Here is an 18,753-nt window from a genome sequence, read left to right on the forward strand (position 1 = left end):
GACAAAATTGATTTACATTTAATTACCCGTTTAATGATACTGGAGGATGCTGGAGTTGTAATGGTCTGATTGGGACCGGTTCTGTGAAGATGCGAAGATGATGATAGCATTGGTATGGCGCAGCCCCGAAAGGGAACGGTCTGTAATAGTTTATTGGGGATTCTTCCAGGTGGAGTAAATTCTTCCTTCTCCCTTTTCGGCCTATATGTAAGGCCGGTTTTGGCTCCTCCTCTGCGACTGCTCGTTGAAAGGCAGGGAAGTCAAGCGGCTTGCTTGCACGGAACGCGGAAACAGGGGGAGAGGGCTCTTGCCTTGGATTTAGTTTTCTCTGCCCGTTTCTCCCTTGCGAATCCATTTGATTTTGGATTTTCGGGGCAAACGGGCAGGTGGGCACGTCTGAGAATCTCTTGTTGTCGGATATTTTCTTCTGGGTTCGATTTGGTTTTCATCGTTTTTGAAGTGGGAATAAAGTTGGGTTTTGATGGGTTTGGTCGATTCGAGGAAAGGAAGTTCAAGGGGGATTGGGTGTTTGATTAGGAGAAAGCAAGTTGATTCTGTTCATGTGAGACAGGAGGGAGCGTCCCAGCTCGCCAAGGAATTGTCTATTCTTCAGCTCGTAGCAATTGGTATGTACGTTTCGCTTGTTTCTTTTAGATTTCGTGTCTGTGTATGCGTTTCGCGGTGCTTGTTTAGGCCATGCAGAATTGGATTTTTCCATTCCATTTACTGCTTTTTTTTCTCATGGAATTTTACACTAGGGGCTTGGATTTTACCTCTTCATTGCTGTTTTCTGCCTTTTCCTTTGAACGCTTCATAGTCCATTCTTTTCACATCGAGTGTTTTATTTTGATTCGGATCCTTGGCTTGGATATTTTGACTCTGATCCTTGGCTGGGGTATATATCTCTGGTTATTGCGTTTTTTGCTTGTTTCTAGCTTATGCTGGTAATTTCATTTCCATACCTATCGAGGTTCATGGTTTTCTGAAATATTCCTGTTAAGTTATGTGCTGTTCCTTGTGATCTACAAATCGTGCCTTTTCCTTATGTTCTACGTGTTTGGGTGCGTTTGATCTGTTAAGTTTGCATGTTTTTCCTTCCTGAGAACCTTTCTGAATTTCTTTGCTGAATTTATGTTCTGGTTGTACTTAGTTTTCCTGTACCTCTGTAATGGGTTCAGTTAAACCATGAAATGGATCGCCGCTGTCCAATTTTTTCCTTTTCGAATTTTTTGTTTAACTTGTATCTGGATTTTATTTTATTTTTATTTTTTATAATTCGGCTTGCCACTGTTTGTGCTAAAATCTAACATATAGCTCTGCTGATCAGGTGTTGGGTCGACAATCGGTGCCGGAGTATATGTTCTGATCGGAACAGTTGCTCGAGAGCATGCAGGACCTGCTCTTACAATTTCTTTTTTGATAGCTGGAATAGCAGCTGCTCTTTCTGCATTTTGCTATGCAGAGCTTTCAAGCCGCTGCCCTTCTGCTGGAAGTGCTTATCACTATTCCTACATATGTGTTGGAGAAGGGTAACAGTTTTTTTTATTGTCTTTCCTTGTAATCTCTATTAGTTCTCTCTGAAAAATGGTTATGATATTTCATAAAATTTAACTTGTTAAGTTAAAAATATTAAAGAAAACTAAATTTTCATGTTGGAATTGTTCAGCTACTTAACGAAGTATTGAATTTGATTTTTTGTGGACAACTATAGATGTAGTGATTAAGATTTTGGAATTTAGACATTTTGTGCAATTACATACGACTTCTTTTACAATTACAAAGCTCTCTGTTCTGGTGGTCATTTAATTTATCTAATTATATCCAGTGTCGCCTGGTTGATTGGCTGGGCACTGATACTGGAATATACAATCGGTGGTGCAGCTGTTGCACGTGGCATATCCCCAAATTTGGTGATTCTCTTTCTTCCTTGACTAGTACTAGTTTGTAACAAAATATAACCGTGAAGTGATTCATTTCAAGAATCTTCTATGATTGATTTGTGCAATTTATAACAATTGCAAGGGGCTTCACAGCTTACTTTTGTGATGTTTAGAAGCATTTTTTTGAAAATTTTAGAAATATGTTTAAATAAATTGTTCCCTGATATGTTAACCTGTTCTATGTTTCAGGCGCTGTTTTTTGGTGGGCCAGATAGTTTACCTGTATTTCTTGCCCGTATGTACATTCCTTGGGTTGATATTATAGTTGACCCTTGTGCTGCTATTCTCGTTATTGTCGTCACTCTACTCCTATGTTTTGGAATCAAGGAGGTACTTGTTTTGTCATACAACTTGGACAATAAAGTAAGTTTAATACCATCTGTTGTCCCTGAAGCCTAAAATTTGAACTTTTATTTCTTCCAGAGCTCGTTTGCACAGGCTGTTGTCACTTCTGCGAATGTCTGCGTCATGGTTGTTGTCATTATTGCTGGGGGATATCTTGGTCTTCGGACTGGGTGGACTGGATACAATCTTCCTAGCGGGTATCTTGTTTTCTGAATGGTTGTTTGGTTGTATACTCTCTTTTACCTATGTGATAGGAAACTAATGAAATTCTTTTTTTCGTTTTCAATGTTCAGATACTTCCCCTTTGGAGTGAATGGCATGTTTGCAGGGTCAGCAACTGTTTTCTTTTCTTATATAGGATTTGATTCAGTTGCCAGCACTGCTGAAGAGGTATGATGTTTATCAGCTGTTATGAAGCACTTAATAAATTTGAAGAACATCATTCTTCTGTCCTTTTTTGCTTTTTTTTGACCAAACAGCATTTCTTCTATCAGTTTTAGATGGGTTTCTTTATCTTTCAGCGATAAAATTAGGTGCATTTGCTTGTATAAGCATGTATTTATCATTCCGTTATCTTTTTATATGACAAGTATTATATTCTTCATCTTCATCACAGGTTAAGAACCCTCAAAGAGACCTTCCACTGGGTATAGGAATTGCTCTATCCATATGTTGTTTCTTGTATATGATGGTATCTGCAATTATTGTTGGTCTTGTGCCATACTATTCAATGGATCCAGATACTCCAATTTCATCAGCATTTGCCAGCCATGGGATGCAGTGGGCTGTGTAAGAGCTAGTTTCCTCTCATTATGTTTTGACTGTCATGGACATACCCATGTAACCGGGTGTTTTGATATCTTCCTCTCTTCTTGCTTGTCACCCAATTTATGTTTGTGAAGGAACCTGATTTTCTCTTAATCTTCATGTCATTATAAATTTGGCTGCAGGTACCTCATCACAGCTGGAGCAATTACTGCACTTATCTCTACCTTAATGGGTTCGATTCTTCCTCAGGTAAGGCGTTAACTCCAACCCTTCATGTTGGAGTAGATTTTAGATTCATTGTTTATGACATGATTTCAAAAAATACTTTGGATTTGATTTATTGGAGGCTATTAATTGGATCTCATGAACTTAGGACTTTGATTTTAGGATATTCAATGTTAGAATGTCAAATTTTGGAAAATTAGTGGAGAGCTGTTAGGAATTGACTTTGAGAGAGGACAAGAAAAATTCCGTTTGTATCTTTAAAAAGAGTAGAGGTTTTGATCAGTTAATTCTTCAAGTGTGGATTGATGTAACGTTGTTTGTCTAGAATTGAGGTTTGAGTGATTAGTTCTTTCCATGTTTGGTTTTTGCAAAACTCTGTTTATGTGTTTCCTTATTAGTGTGTTACTGTTGTAAGTTATTTCAAATTTGCCTGTGTGCAAGCTGCTCCCAGTAGATATGCATACAGTATCATGCTGGTTATGAAACCTTCTCAAAACATAACCTTCAAGAAACACTATCGTTCCTCAATCCATCAGAAATTTAACTAGCTTAATACTCAAATCATAACAGTGAAATATCTATATAGCCCAATCTCTGTTTTCTGAAGTCCCCCTGCATCATTAATAGTGTAAGATGGAGATTTGGCAAAGCACTTTAGGTTCATCCAAAATACCATTTCTTCTTAGACATAGTAGTCAGTGTGTACAGCTGCTTGAGAATGCAGAAAGTAAATGAAAATATGAGAAGGGATAACGTGAGGATACATCGATGGTGCTTGCTGATTTGTTCTTAACTTTTCTGATTCCATGTGGCACTGTTGATCCACATCACCTGATTAATGGGCACCATCATATCCAAGTAACCTGATGGAACTTCTGCTAGAATTCTTTCTTATTTCCCTACAGAGGGATGACATCCTGACTTATATTTTGTATGATATCAGCCAAGAATTCTGATGGCTATGGCTAGGGACGGTTTACTACCCCCCTTTTTCTCTGATGTTAACAAGCGGACCCAAGTTCCTGTTAAGAGCACAGTGGGCACTGGAATTGCTGCTGCAATTCTAGCCTTTTGTATGGATGTCTCCGAGTTGGCTGGAATGGTAGCTCCCTCTCTCTCTCTCTCTCTCTCTCTCTCACTCTCTCTCTTTCTCTCTCTTCCCAATATTAAATTCTCCTACTGCATGCAGGTTAGTGTGGGCACTCTCCTTGCATTCACTGTAGTTGCAGTGTCTATTTTGATTCTTAGATATGTCCCCCCAGATGAAGTTCCACTTCCACCATCCCTTCAGGATTCAATTGACTCCATAACTTTGCGCTACAGTAGTGAGGAAAATGAGGAAGAAACCAAAGATCAAACAAACTGCCCTAAGGATGCTAACGTTACTTCAAGTGATGGCGAAAGCTCAACTAGCTATCCCCTAATCGAGAAGGAAGCTGTACAAGGTAAGATAAATTTATCATTAAAAATGGTAATATAAATATATCTATGCAGGTATTTTTTTTCTCCTTCATCTTTATTGCACTTCTTCTAAAGGGTGGGCCAATCTTTAGTGGAAATTAAATGAGTTTGGGGAAGAAAAGAAATAAATTGTGGGGCCCCTAGTTGATTGTCTTACAAGGAAATTACCAATTCCAAGTCATGGCTCAGTTATCTCGTTTGGTTAATTTGGATGCAGCTAAGTTAAAGGAACAGAAACGGCGAAAAATTGCAGCTTGGAACATAGCATCCGTGTGCATTGGAGTAGTGATCCTCACCTGTGCAGCTTCATCAGAATTTCTACCCAGGTATGAACAATGACATGTTTTTTGAGGAATATGTGTATCTTTAACAAAAGTTCAAAATCTGGTTACTGAAGATACTTATCTATCTTTTTCTTTAGATTCAAGTGGATTATATGCTCCAATCACATTGTTATTTGCCAAAAAAACTGACATCAACTCTTATCAGCCTTGTTAGATTTCCTCTGTGTCTGGTTGGTGGTTTGCTCCTCTTTTGTGGTTTGGTTGTACTTTCTTGTATTGATCAAGACGATGGTCGTCATAGCTTTGGGCACAGTGGAGGTATGGTTTAACTAGTGAGTTTTAGTTCATCTATCTAATCAAATATTATACAGTCATTTGTATATTATAATGACATTACACTTTTCCGCAGGCTTCATTTGCCCATTTGTCCCTCTTCTTCCAATTTGCTGCATCCTCATTAATGCATATTTGCTAATAAATCTTGGGTAAAATCCTCTACTTCGAATCTTTTCTTTTATCCTGTTATCATTGAAGTATCACATTTACTGGTATGAGATCACTGGTTTATTTCCAACATTGTTGTTTGCCTGATTCTCAGTATGGGCACTTGGATCCGAGTTTCTGTATGGCTGGTGATTGGAGTGTTTGTTTACTTATTCTATGGAAGGACACACAGCTCCTTAACAGATGCAGTTTACGTCTCGACAGTGCATGCAGACGAGATTTATAGGAGCTCTGACTATCTGCCTTGAGGAGATTTGTTCTTTGATCTTTCTTGTATGGAGGATGTTCAAAAGTTTCATATCTCCATTGTACAAATCATTTGTTCATCAAATATAGGTAGTGTTCATATAAATGACCACTACAAGTTTCAAAGTTTCAAGTTACCTTCGGTTGTTCATATTCTTTAGATGTGATCTTCACCAAAAACCTTCAAAGGAAGGATGTAAATAAACCATTCTACTTTGTGAACTTTCTCTCTTCAGTTTACATGGCCTTCAGTTTCATAAATTCGGATCCCCAGTTTCAAGTCTTTCTAAACAACTCTATCCGCGCATAAATGTGATTGAGCTTGTTCTATGGGTCTGCCAGTCACCTGCTCGAGCTATCCATGTTCTTTTGAAGGCGAAGTTTAGGATATGTACGAATTCAAGGACTAACAGAGTGGTAATCTCTATAGCCTAAATCTGACAGGGCCTGTGGAGAACTGTCAAAATGTGCGAGGACAGGCGGACATCTTTAACCATTTTTCATCAGTGTTCGTTTTTATTTCAGTTAGAGCAGAAAATTGTATCTGCTCTCCGTAAGTATTTTCAAATCAAAATTAGGGTGCACAAATTCTTGTTCTAATGTCAAAACAACCATTTGACATTTACAATGCAGTTTCAAAACTATGAAAGAAAGATTGAACAACACAGTAAACGCCTGTTTTGATTGATTTCTTCACGACGGAGTATGGCCAGATCAAAATTTACAAGGATGAATTTACAAACATGATTAACCCAGGAAGGTTTTCTAAAAACAATGTAAATATTCCTCCTATGAGGAAGATGAAACCAAAGGCTAGTAAAATTTTACCACCATAGAGAAGATTGTCCTTCTGTGGTGACCCACTAATTGACTTTCCCTTGTGGAGAAACTTGGCTGAGTCCTGTACCCAAAAATAGAGAAACAATGACAATTTCAGTTTAGGCTATAGTGGAATACTCAGGCAATAGATGGAAGTAGATTCCTAACATGATGAGGACCAGAGGAAAAACAAATATTCTCTAATTGTCATAAATCCTTGAAGCATTTGAAGCTTTGAAGAAAAATACCCAGTTTGAACAAAATGAGAAACACAGATGTTTCTCCGCATCTTTGTTCATTGACCACAGGAGATAACTAGGTCATTGATGATTCTTCCTTGGTTATAAATGCAAGGTATGCCAATCTTAGTCATTCCATTACTGCGGACAAGCCAAGTCCCAGTGGAAACACTAATTTAGACAAATTATAAGAGTAGAGCAGCAAAATAGACTACTTCTTGGCTGGAAAAAAATGTCTAATTACTGAACTAGAGAAAGTATTCTTCCCAGGCTAAGTTGTTGACATAAATTCATAAATTCTTCACTTTCGATAAAAGGGGGATCAACTAAGATGAGCTTCGGAGAATTTAGCTTAAACCCATTCACTCCCAAAGAAGGTTGAACTCTATAAAGACTTAAGTTGAGATAGAGTTACTAGGGGCTGAGGCAAGACAGAGACTTGTAAATGATCAGTTCCGATGGATTCACCTCTCATTGTAATACTAATACCTAGTCTGTTATGCTATAGTTTTTTCCTGCACCTCATTTTATATTATAATAGAGTCTCAGGAAAGTTATCCTGAAGGTAGTCCAAGATTAAGAGAAAGTATACCTTCACTTCTGTTTTCCTTACTTGAGCTTCATAACCTATACTTGGAACATAAAACCTGTGTTAGTGCCAACAAATATAAATTGCTCACAATCATGCAATTTGAAATTGAAGCTATAAGGAAACTCTACCTTCTTCTGGAATTGTTTGCAATCTCCAACCCTCACCATAGTCAACAAGAACTGAAGTTGGGCCAAAGCTGACAGGCTCTTCCCCTTCTTTTGCAGCCTCAATTAGAAAGGCCGGTGGAACCCCTACATCTCGTCTTCTATTAATCAGATGCAGAGCAAATCCAGCTTGTGTACCAGCGGCAAAACGCCTTTTCTTACCAGAACTCTTGCAGGTAACCTCAACAAACTACTGAAAGCAAATATGTACAGTTGAAATTCAGTACCTTCCAATACTTAAGCTGACAAAGACCAGTTTAGCATCAGTCCACTCTCTACAGAAAAAAAAAAAAAACTACTGAAAGCAAGTATGTACAATTGGAATTCAGTACCTTTCAACATTTAAGCTAACAAAGATCAATTTAGCATCAGTCCACACTGTAAAGAAACTACAGGAGCAAGTGCGATACAAAATTCTCATGCAGATAGAAAGGCAATCATAAACAAGGTCAAGCTATTTATCTGACCACCATTTTGCTTCCTCAAATAGAAAACTCAACTATGCAATACACTGGTGAACTTTTCGCTTAAGAGAAACAAGACAGACAGCAGATATGCAGATCATTGCACTAGAAGAAGATCTGATGCAGATTAGTAGACCACAGGAATTGAAGTAAATCAGAAAATTAGCTTCCATTTTCCAACAATTTGATTGTGTATCTCAATGGAAGGAATTGACGACTCGGGCATATCTAACAAAAACCTGCAGGTAAGTATGAGACTTCATTTCAAGTAAAAAACAACGGCAACAAACTCAACTCCAAGAAAGCATAAATTAGGAGTTACGTTGTATTATTTCTACGAAGAAATCAAAATCAAACTGAAACCCGACAAACAAGTCTTTGCGCTATGCAATCTATCCAATTCGAAAGACACTAAAAGGCCGACTCAGAACAAATAACAAAGACAAACACAAAGCACAAGGGAGTGACTCTTACAGGAGGAGGTCGGGAGGGTTCTTGAGGAGCCTCCTTCAGATTATCCTCTGCTGCTCCCACAGAACCCCCTTGGGGAAAAGCTTCCATTAACGAATTAGCCAAAAGAAATCCTAAGCTGTCGAACTGACCCAAAAGGGCAGGACCGGCAATGGTTCTCAACTACGCTTCAATTTGTTTTTGAAAAATTTCTCCCTTCGATTAGTTTTTTTTGCATTTGCGGTACTATAGGAAATAATAGAAAATTTGTTATAATATTTATATTTATATTAAATAATTAAATAATAAAATATCCAGGACCACTATCGAGCCTCTTGATTCTAGCTCCTAGTCTAATCACGCCACGTGTCTCATTTGCAAAGGAAGCGGCGAAGCGCAGCCCGTAAAGTAAATTTCTGTAAAATCAGTGGGCTATCAATACTGTGGTCAGCTCTAATCTCTGTAGACACTTTCACTTCATCGTGCTCTTTCTTTTCCAAGTCATCTCCTGTTTTGCTCTCCACGTCACCGGTTTGGTGGTTTGAACCCTAATACTAGACGCACCCGGATTTAGGAAGACGGGAAAAATTGAATCTTTTGGTTCGATGCTGGAGTAGTCGATTTCGTTTCAGCATGGGAGCAAGCAGAAAACTCCAGGGCGAGATCGATCGAGTTCTGAAAAAGGTTCAGGAAGGAGTTGATATCTTCGACAGCATATGGAACAAAGTATGTTACTTGGAATTGTTCATTATTTATTCGATAGTTTTTTTTTTTTTCTGTATTCTCTTATTTTTTGTTTTCTAGGTCTACGATACGGAGAATGCCAACCAGAAAGAGAAATTTGAAGCTGATCTGAAGAAAGAGATTAAGAAGCTTCAGCGGTATAGAGATCAGATCAAAACATGGATTCAGTCGAGTGAGATAAAGGACAAAAAGGTGAGAGCATTGACTTCCTTTCGCTGGTTTAATTGTCTTTATTCGTTACTCGCTCCATTTTTTTCCGTGTTGTTTCTAAGAACTAGGCATCCTTAGATATCTCATAGGGAGGGCACACTAGGCTATATATACTGGAAATGGACTTGGCTGCAGCCTCGGTCTAATTGTCCTCATTTATTAGATGGACTATAATGAAAAGCAATAGTAGATACTAGTTTCAGTTTCAGAAGTAACGAAGAACAGTTTGCCGAACTTTTTGTTATAGTGTGATCCAGAAAATCTTACCGCCCATCTTTCAAAGCCAATTTTCTCCAAATGTGTCTTAGTTATGCACTTAATCCTTACACGATCACATCGCTACCAAAAGTTACAACTACCAAATGTTACATACTAGCCAGTAATACTTATCATCCACTTTTAGATAAAATCTGTTGGATATCTCTGTCGGTTTTACTTTCTTTTTGGTTTTATATGCGAAGGAAAAGATAGTTGTTCTTCCTTTTCTCTTTCCGTTAATGTCACTATCTAATGTCCAGCTCAATCTTTTTCAGAATTATTGATTTGGCAAAAACAAAAATTTATATGAACCTGATCTAATATGTTTTGGCAACTTTTAATACTTATGGCTCTGCATGTTTGAATTTTCTCATTCTTATGTTTCATGCACAGGGGCAGCAATGTGGAATCATTGACCTATATAAGTAGTTGTCTTAAGAATCTCCTGGTTTACTGATGCAACTCATTATTAGATGTGTATTTATATTGGATTAGCCTTTTTCTTTCTGGTACTTTTTGTTTCCTTCTCAATTTGCTCTTTCATGGTTTTGGAGTTGACATTCAATTTTTGTGATATATGTTGACATAGGTTAGTGCCTCTTATGAGCAGGCTCTGCTGGATGCTCGTAAGCAAATTGAGCGTGAGATGGAACGGTTTAAAGTTTGTGAGAAGGAGACAAAGACAAAAGCCTTTTCTAAAGAAGGGCTTGGTCAGCAACCAAAAACTGTAAGCCCCTCCCATCCGTTGCATCTAGTTATATTGTTATTGAGGCAGCTTCACAGGAGTGAGTCGCAAATTCTTCTTTACTTGTCTTGCTGTTACAGCTTTTCTAAGTTTTTTGATTTTTACATTTAGTCATGGTCCACCCTTTCACTACTTGCTCCATGGTTGAAAAGTTCTGACTTTGTTGCTGGTGTATGTCTTGGCTTCATTATCATTGCCCTTGAGATAATGGACTGCATTTTTTAGAGTACCTTAGGTGTAATTTTATTTTAATTTTAAAAAGATAAAAACAACAAACATTTTAAAGAAACATTTGTTTTTCCTGCTCTTATGTTTTTTTTTTTTTTTAATTTTTTATTTATATGACCTTATCCTTTTTTTAAGAGACATTTTGGAACTGCTTGTGTAGAAGCTTGACAAAAGTGCACTTTGACTTTAGTGGGAGAATGACATGTTTCAATGGCATCCTTTTTTACTCTCCAATGCTATATGTCCATTAAATCCGTTTGCTTTATAGGGCATAGAGATAAGTTTTTTTGCCTTCTGGTATTCTTTTTGGTGATTTTTCAATTATTTGGACCACATGAAAACATATAAAATGGGTGGGGTGAACTTGTTGTGTTGGGAATAGTTCTAGGTCGTACATTGAATACTTATTTTGAAATTTTCTTTTAGGACCCAAAAGAAAAGGCTAAAGCAGAGACAAGGGATTGGTTGAACAATGTGGTATGCAAGCTCTCTCTGTCTCCACATTGGTTTCTTTCTTTATCTCTATTTGGCATTTGTCGGTTGACTTTTCTATGTTAGAAGTCCCTTTTCCATGTCGGAGATGTTATTTATTATATCTTGAAGTTGTGATGTCATCTGGTACAATCTTTCTCACTTCCACAGGTGTCAGAATTGGAGAGTCAGATTGATGCATTTGAAGCCGAGGTTGAGGGATTGTCTGTGAAGAAAGGGAAGCAGAGGCCACCTCGCCTGGTATGATGAAATTTACCTCAACCTCTTCAATGAAAACATTTTGATACTCATGAATGTTGGCTGGTTGAGTCTGTTTTTCACATGCTTTTGTATTTTATATTAATCATTTCTTTGCTTGGCAGATACATTTAGAGACATCCATTGCAAGACACAAGGCTCATATAATGAAGCTAGAGTTGATTTTAAGGCTGCTGGATAATGATGAATTGAGCCCTGAACAAGTCAATGATGTTAAGGATTTTCTTGATGACTATGTTGAACGCAATCAGGTGTCTTTTGATGCCATTGGTTTTGTTTCAATCATCTTATGTTCCTCTAATTGTTAATTTTATTGAAAATTTGAATCTGGTATACCTTTTGGTTCTTGTTGCTGTCTTTGCATTTTATTTTTTTGGCCTTGTGTTCATTGATTCTTGATAAATACTTTTTAGTTTGCACCTCATTTCCTTATATGTTGAAATATCTGTGCAGGAGGATTTCGATGAATTTAGTGACGTTGATGAGCTTTATAGTTCCTTACCCCTAGACAAGGTGGAATCCCTTGAAGATCTGGTTGCCATTGGTCCTCCAGCTCTTGTTAAGGTAAATGTCATGGATGACATGTCTATCTTGATTATTGAATTCTATTTGTTTGCTTCATGATATTATTGGATTTTGAAAAAAAAATAAACAAATTCTTGGATTTGTGCAAGGATGTGAAAAATTGTAACGGATTTTGCACTGGAGTGATTGCTCTCTCTTCAACTTAAGTTCATAGCTTGGAACGGTCGCTTATTACATGTTTTGCAATGTTGAATTATGGGTGGTCATTGAATTCAAAATCTCAGAATATGTTAATCATGGATGTCAGCAACTCCTTATATGGTGTTCAAATGAATACAACATAATTTGGTGCCAAATACTTACCATTTACTTGGGTGCCTTTTTTTTTTTTTCTATAGTTCATAAAAGCATATACATTCTGCTCCGTTAAAATGTAGGATGGTTTAGTACCTAATTGAAGAATAAGATTGCAGGTGAAAAATGCTAGGAACATCCTTTTCAACAAACACCTGCACACGCACACACACACACACACGCACACGCACACGCACACACAAAAAATATACCAATGTGCTTTGATTTCAGTAATTGTGCAGTTAATGTTTCACATGATCATGAATACTTCATAATTCCATTTCTGATAGGTGGACTATTGTTGGGTTGAATTGTTAATCTGAAAACTACAGTTTCTAATATCTTGAAGCATATGCAACTCTTCAAGAAAATCTTTTACGCATATTCCCATTTTTGGTAGGGTGTTGCTTCTGGTGCTGGTGCAGTCTTAGGCTTGAAGAGCTCCATTGCCACTTCTCCTTCTCATGTTCCTGTAAGTTCAATTCTGTGGCTTTTGGATAAATGTAGCAGCTAGAAATGTTTGTCTCACATCCTTCTGGGTGCAAGTGAAACAAACATACCCTCTAAGAGTTGTTGGATATGAGGATCCTTTATAGTATATCATCTCCAGATCCAGCCAATTGTCTGCCAAAATTTATTTATTTTAAATATCTGCATTCTGTGTCACAAAAAATATTCCAATAATCATTTCAAATTTATCTTTATGCATTTTACGATGTCCAGATGGCAAACAAATGAATAGTATCCATTTAAACAAAAAGAGATTGGTAGTCTGGCCGCTTAGATCTGTGATTGGAATTGCTCTGTCATTGTAGTCAATTGTGATCTGAAGTTCGACAGACAGGATTGCTGCAAATCTTTTATGTTGTAGTTTTTTGGTTATGGTGAGGCTGATTGTTGTGGTTTTTGTGTTAGTCTACCATAAGCATTTATGTCTTTGTTTTTGCTGAATGATATTTTTATTAGTATATGTTGTTGGCTTTGCTTGTTGATGTAATTCTCGTTGATTATTTTAATTCTCTTTGGCACAGTCTGCTCAGGGTACTGCTCTGGATCAATCTGAAGAAACAGCTTCCCAGGACAGTAACTCCGATATTCCTCCAAGAACTCCACCTTCCATTAAAAATGGTTCTCTGAGCTCACCAATTTCATTAAGTTCGTCTGGTATTGGTTCTGGCACTCCTACAGGAACTAGCACTGATGCTGGGCCTGGCAATATCTCTTCACGTACCATGGTTGGTGGTCCTAGCGCATCATCCATCCTTTCTGGTTCTGGATATGCTCGAGGTGCTGTGGAGAACTCCACTTCTCTTTCCACATCGCCAGTTAACCCATCTAGTTCGGTAAAGGAAGATGATGGTGCAAACTTTCCTGGTCGTGGACCATCACCTGCTCTGACTGAGATTGGAGTGTCAAGTCTTGGGCGTGGGTCAGTGGTAGGAGCAGTATCAAGTCAACCATCTAGTGTTCCATTAAGTTTGAGTTCTGGAACAGGAATAGCTAGCAATGGTGCTCTTGGTTCAAGTCCCACAATCTCTGATATGGCAAAGAGAAATGTATTAGGGTTGGATGAGAGAATGCAGCCCCTGGTTTCACCTTTGAGTGGTAGAATGCTTTTGCAACAAAGTTCTAAAGCTACAGATGGAACACCTTCAACTGACTCTAGCAGTGTTGGTGACAGTGCTGTAATAGGTGGGCGAGTCTTCACCCCTTCAGTAGTTAGCGGGGTGCAATGGAGACCTCATACTGCAAATTCATTTCAGAATCAGAATGAAATGGTATGTATTACATCTTGTTTCGACCACTACTTAATTCTTGACATTTCTGCAAATTATAGTTTCCTTGAGACATTTAGACAGTTTGAGTTTTCATTTAGACACTTTTAGATGGTATGCTACTGCAATGTTCTGTTGGGTATTTATGCTACACACTTTTTGGTATGGAAGGTCTTCAAATAATGAAGAAAGTTATTATGAAATACATGGTTCAATGTTGAGATGGTACTTTTTTTTTTTTTTTTTGGGTGGGAATGTTGAACTTTATACCATGATGAGACTTGAGCTCAAGATTCCACAATAGAACCCACCCCCTCCTTGTGGTCATAAGGCTTTGCCCAGTCCACATGAGGATGTACTTTATTTTTATTTTTTTAAATAAAGATTTTAGACCAATTCAGGTTCGTAAAGCATGTTTAACTGTTTATATTTTTCCAGGGGCAGTTCCGTGGAAGGACTGAGATTGCACCTGATCAGAGAGAGAAGTTTCTGCAGAGGCTCCAGCAAGTGCAACAGCAAGGTCATAGTACCCTACTTGGTGTGCCTCATCTATCCGGCGCTAAGCAATTTTCTACTCAACAATCAAATTCACTCCTACAGCAGGTAATTTCTCAGATAAAATCAGCTCTTCTGATGGTGACTTCATAATATAACTACAGAAACATTCAGTATGCTGCCAATTCTATTTCTAGCAAAATCTGGGGCATCCCCAATTACCATTTTAATGGGGACTTGCTTGCCTCTCTCTATTTTTGTGTCTTTTATATTATTTATTGATGGAAATGAGAACTCCATTAGATCTCTTGGCAGCATACCTTAAGGACTGGCAACAAATGTCTGATGTACTGACCAAAGAAGGTGTATCTTGGTCTTATATTGAAATTGGGAACTCTCCTCAGCTCAAAAAGAAACAGAAATACAGAAATTAGGGATTTTAATCATCTCGTTAGTTGAATGACTGTATGCTCCTTAAGTGAAGTAGTATGTATTATTGTCCTTAACTTAATTGAGCTTCAGTCTAGGCCTGCTTGACAGCATTCCTTCAAAGTTTTATCAGCTAATTTCTTCATGACATTTACTCATGCTCACTTTTGGCTGTATCTTTTATGACTCATTGCAGTTCAATACTCAGACCACATCTCTGGCACCTCAAGTTGGGATTGGGCTTGGTGTACAGTCTCCAGGGAGCCTCTCTGCAGTCAATTCTTCATTAGCTCAACAGAATGTAATGCATCAACAAACAGTAATCTCAAGTGGACCAAAGGACGCAGGTACTTCCATGTACTGGGAGTATGTAAATACCAAATTTATGTCACTGGCTATTGAACTGGTGGCTAAGGCTTGTTTTGGTTCTTCTGTATTCAATGATCAATTGGACTACTATAGCATAATAAATATATAACGAACGAAATATCATATAGTGTGGCATAACTGGAATAGTTATGCATATTTATTTTTCATATTTTACATTAATCATAAATTAACATTTTCATAAAAAATAATAATCTAAATTAGTGTGGTAATCAGCAATCTTGTGACCTTGAATAATATGAATTCAAGTTCTGAGAATTAACTTTTATACTCAAAGCTTCTAAAGTTTAAAATTTTCTTATGTTAATCGTCTCTGTTAGATGGTACCAAGTACTGGATTGAAGCAGCCAGCTGAAATAGGCTCATACCTTGTTCTTTCATGCTCAAAACTAGCTTTCCTTGAAAAACTAACTGATTTGGCACTGGTTCCGTAACGAAGTTTTTCTTTAGAGACAAGGGGTTGCCTAAGTGATCCACTTCTAGAAATGTTCATTTTATGTATGCAAGAGCAGGATTGCAGTGCATGACTAACTTGATCTTGCTGCTTCCTGTTCCTGATGTTGGTCTACACCGTCCTAGGTAAGACTTACATTTTCAGGGAGAAAAAAGACAAAAAAAAAAAAATCAGTGTGGCACTTGTTTATCTGCGTGCTATCAACTTGATTGCTAGATAAAGCTTCCTTCTTTTATTTTTCTTTGCCATTCTTTCTCCCCTTAAAATTGATGCAGCTGCTATGCATTTATTTGACAAGTGTTTTGTGCTGCAGACGTTGGACATGTGAATCTTGATGACCAACAACAGCAGCAAAACATATCTGATGATATAAATGTAGAGCTGCCTTCAAATTCAGGGCTTAGCAAGACTATCCCTGTGGATGATGATTTGAAAACACCATATGCCGTTGATTCATCTGTATGTTATATGATTTTGTTTCTTGAATTTTTGACTAGCTGGTCTGATATTAACTGCCTGTCTTGTTTTGGATTACTGTTGCTGAAACAAGGAAAAAGAAATTCTTAGTTGGTTGTTATGGTTTAGTTTGTTGGAAAGTCAAGCACATTTAGTCTTCTCAAGTCTCCTTGGGTAATAGATCCCCAATAAATGATTCATGACAGGCTTTCATGTACATTATGTACTAGATGTTCCATGTTTGTAACATATGTTGTGATGTGAATAACTTGTACTGGTGTTACTGCAGGCTGGAAGTTCTAATGCTTTCGCAGATGCTGTGCAAGTACCAAGAGATACGGAGCTATCTCCTGGGCAACCATTTCAGTCAAGTCAATCTTCAGCTAACCTGGGTGTGATTGGTCGAAGAAGTGCTTCTGACCTTGGTGCTATTGGTGATAATCTCAGCTCATCAACTATAACATCTGTAGGAATGCATGATCATCTATTTAATTTGCAGATGCTAGAGTCTGCTTTTTATAAGCTCCCTCAACCTAAAGACTCGGAACGTCCAAGGAACTATATTCCGGTATGATATCTGTTCTTTTTGACTCTATGATATCTAAATTTTCTTGTTTTAAAAAAAAATGTTTCTCGTTTTATGTGTTTGTTAAAAAAACCATTGTTTTGCAGCGACATCCTGCAGTGACTCCTGCTAGCTACCCTCAAGTGCCAGCCCCAATTGTTGACACCCCAGCCTTCTGGGAACGAATTGGTGGGGATGGATATACGAATGGTACTGATACTCTGTTCTTTGCATTTTACTACCAGCAGGTAACATTTTTAAAACTCCTGTCTTTTTTCATTTTTATTTTAAGGATGACTTTTTACGTTTCACTTTTGCTTATGTTTGCTGACTGTTGATTTTTCAGAATACATATCAACAGTATTTAGCTGCAAGGGAACTGAAAAAACAGTCATGGAGATACCATCGAAAATACAACACATGGTTTCAGCGGCATGAGGAACCCAAAGTCACAACTGATGAATATGAGCAGGGCACATATGTATACTTCGATTTCTACATTGCAAATGACGAAGTGCAAAATGGATGGTACAGTGTGTTATTATTATTATTATTATTATTATTTTATTTTTGTTGAGTGGTGGGTGGAAAAAGTAATATTAGCATCATGTAAAAAAGGATGAAAATATTCAACATAATTATGCATATTAGATAAGAAATTTCATAAGTTGTATTGAAGTTTTAATTGCTATTACTGGTTCGTGCATTGGTGATTGTCTTAATTCTCTCTCCTTTATTTTTTTTTTCCTTTCTTCCCTGAGTTTCTCCTCTCCTTCACTATTTCTCTTATAGTCACAAAATATCCTGTATGGATGATGCTCCAACTAGAAAAATGATATGGGCATGTATTGGTGCAAGGATTTTCGTCCTACTTATCTCAATGATCATCCATATCTTCTCATGTATTTTTGGCTGTGAGGTTCATTTTATTATTTGTGTAATGCTTGTAAAAGAGGAATACTGCTTTCTTAGATGGTGTTCTTGTGCTTTTGCAGGTGTCAGAGAATCAAAACTGAGTTCACATTTGAGTACTGTCATCTTGAAGATGAACTTGTCGTATAGCTAGTGGAGCCTTCCGGCATGTCAACTGACAAATCTCATTTTTGGTACGTAAGGACCTATCTTTGCCTGCGTCCAGTATCACTTAATTTTCAAAGCGTTCTAGATGCTGATAGGTGAATCCAGCATGGTTTTAGTGATATCCTTGTGGAATACTGTAGATGGGGTTTCTGCATTTTCCTGGTAATGTGGTTTATCTTTCTAATTAGCGGACAAAAAATGAAAGCCACCTTTGCATGTTAATTTTCCACCTCTTTATACGAGACACTAGTGGATATGTGGTTTATGATTTCTTTAATGATATCCTTGTGGAAGTGCTTACCCTCGTTTTGCTCTGACAGGTTGCCAAGGGCCTTAATTGGCCGACTTTACCTGCGATGATAGGGAGGCGACTAGGTCGTCAACATGCGTTGTACTCCCAACTCCGTGATATGTGATTGCTTGTTTATTTGGTAATTTTTCATGTCAGATAGCCTAACACACAATAAATATAAATGTTTTTTTCTCTCTCTACATATTCCGTTTATTATCTCAGTGAAAAAGAAGTCACTGCAAACAAAACGACTACTAACCTTGGATAAGCCCAATTTTAGAAGTGCTTAGACCAGGAGAACTACATGAAAGCTGAGAGCCGCAGCGGCAGGAGGGATGATGGCAGTAAACGCTTGTATAGCCAAATGCATATAAATTTGAATCAATCTTTCGCATTGTATATTTTCGACTATTTACCTTCTCAAGGACCATGGCGCGTCAGGAAACAAATTTTATTGAAAATGTTGGGCCATTACGAGCAATTTGAACCACAGTGCTCTTTCTCC

The 18,753-nt window shown here is 37.6% G+C and overlaps 3 protein-coding genes across 6 annotated transcripts; 2 read left to right on the top strand and 1 right to left on the bottom strand.

Annotated features, from left to right (window-relative positions):
- Positions 1-79: 79 nt before the first annotated feature.
- Positions 80-6,034, top strand: LOC137948641 (cationic amino acid transporter 2, vacuolar-like). The gene is made up of 14 exons (XM_068794755.1): positions 80-626; positions 1,328-1,529; positions 1,826-1,910; positions 2,130-2,270; positions 2,364-2,482; positions 2,579-2,675; positions 2,902-3,074; positions 3,236-3,302; positions 4,222-4,380; positions 4,468-4,723; positions 4,957-5,065; positions 5,229-5,341; positions 5,433-5,508; positions 5,622-6,034. The coding sequence occupies exons 1-14, from the start codon at positions 482-484 to the stop codon at positions 5,773-5,775; spliced, it is 1,896 nt and encodes a 631-aa protein (XP_068650856.1). The 5' UTR covers positions 80-481; the 3' UTR covers positions 5,776-6,034.
- A 419-nt stretch (positions 6,035-6,453) lies between these two features.
- LOC137949115 (uncharacterized) lies at positions 6,454-8,647 on the bottom strand. 2 transcript variants are annotated; one of them, XR_011111691.1, is made up of 4 exons: positions 8,526-8,647; positions 7,552-7,780; positions 7,424-7,458; positions 6,454-6,674 (listed from the first exon to the last, which is right to left on the bottom strand). XR_011111691.1 is itself a non-coding variant. In XM_068795389.1 (4 exons), the coding sequence occupies exons 1-4, from the start codon at positions 8,610-8,612 to the stop codon at positions 6,495-6,497; spliced, it is 528 nt and encodes a 175-aa protein (XP_068651490.1). In that variant the 5' UTR covers positions 8,613-8,647; the 3' UTR covers positions 6,454-6,494. The 2 variants fall into 2 exon arrangements, 1 of the variants encoding a protein (XP_068651490.1); XM_068795389.1 differs by having other exon boundaries at positions 7,552-7,777.
- A 342-nt stretch (positions 8,648-8,989) lies between these two features.
- On the top strand, positions 8,990-18,448 carry LOC137948220 (uncharacterized). Of its 3 annotated transcripts, none has more exons than XM_068794223.1 (17): positions 8,990-9,227; positions 9,306-9,437; positions 10,303-10,440; positions 11,113-11,163; positions 11,329-11,418; positions 11,541-11,687; positions 11,890-12,000; positions 12,716-12,787; positions 13,347-14,093; positions 14,529-14,693; positions 15,211-15,361; positions 16,169-16,314; positions 16,601-16,879; positions 16,984-17,124; positions 17,223-17,404; positions 17,872-17,982; positions 18,277-18,448. In XM_068794223.1, exons 1-16 carry the CDS (start codon positions 9,135-9,137, stop codon positions 17,936-17,938), a joined length of 2,712 nt encoding a protein of 903 aa, XP_068650324.1. In that variant the 5' UTR covers positions 8,990-9,134; the 3' UTR covers positions 17,939-17,982; positions 18,277-18,448. The 3 variants fall into 3 exon arrangements, with proteins under 3 accessions (XP_068650324.1, XP_068650325.1, XP_068650326.1); XM_068794224.1 differs by having other exon boundaries at positions 10,324-10,440; XM_068794225.1 differs by lacking the exons at positions 17,223-17,404; positions 17,872-17,982; positions 18,277-18,448 and having other exon boundaries at positions 16,601-16,745; positions 16,811-16,879; positions 16,984-17,073.
- Positions 18,449-18,753: the final 305 nt, after the last annotated feature.

The sequence above is a fragment of the Aristolochia californica genome, unplaced genomic scaffold (genome assembly GCF_029961685.1).
Source record: "Aristolochia californica isolate CCGP_79_NKW_82.1479 unplaced genomic scaffold, dmAriCali1.0.hap1 SCAF_13, whole genome shotgun sequence".
NCBI classification, from domain to species: Eukaryota; Viridiplantae; Streptophyta; class Magnoliopsida; order Piperales; family Aristolochiaceae; genus Aristolochia; species Aristolochia californica.

Coding starts and splice junctions, on each gene's coding strand:
- LOC137948220 (XM_068794223.1), top strand. CDS start 9,135: ATGGGAGCAAGCAGAAAACTCCAGGGCGAGATCGATCGAGTTCTGAAA. Junction 15,362..16,168: donor AAGTGGACCAAAGGACGCAG/GTACTTCCATGT, acceptor TTTGTGCTGCAG/ACGTTGGACATGTGAATCTT. Junction 17,405..17,871: donor GACGAAGTGCAAAATGGATG/GTACAGTGTGTT, acceptor GTGCTTTTGCAG/GTGTCAGAGAATCAAAACTG.
- LOC137948641 (XM_068794755.1), top strand. CDS start 482: ATGGGTTTGGTCGATTCGAGGAAAGGAAGTTCAAGGGGGATTGGGTGT. Junction 4,724..4,956: donor CGAGAAGGAAGCTGTACAAG/GTAAGATAAATT, acceptor ATTTGGATGCAG/CTAAGTTAAAGGAACAGAAA. Junction 5,509..5,621: donor TATTTGCTAATAAATCTTGG/GTAAAATCCTCT, acceptor CCTGATTCTCAG/TATGGGCACTTGGATCCGAG.
- LOC137949115 (XM_068795389.1), bottom strand. CDS start 8,612: ATGGAAGCTTTTCCCCAAGGGGGTTCTGTGGGAGCAGCAGAGGATAAT. Junction 7,778..8,525: donor AACCCTCCCGACCTCCTCCT/GTAAGAGTCACT, acceptor TGCTTTCAGTAG/TTTGTTGAGGTTACCTGCAA. Junction 6,675..7,423: donor TAAGGAAAACAGAAGTGAAG/GTATACTTTCTC, acceptor TTTTGGGTACAG/GACTCAGCCAAGTTTCTCCA.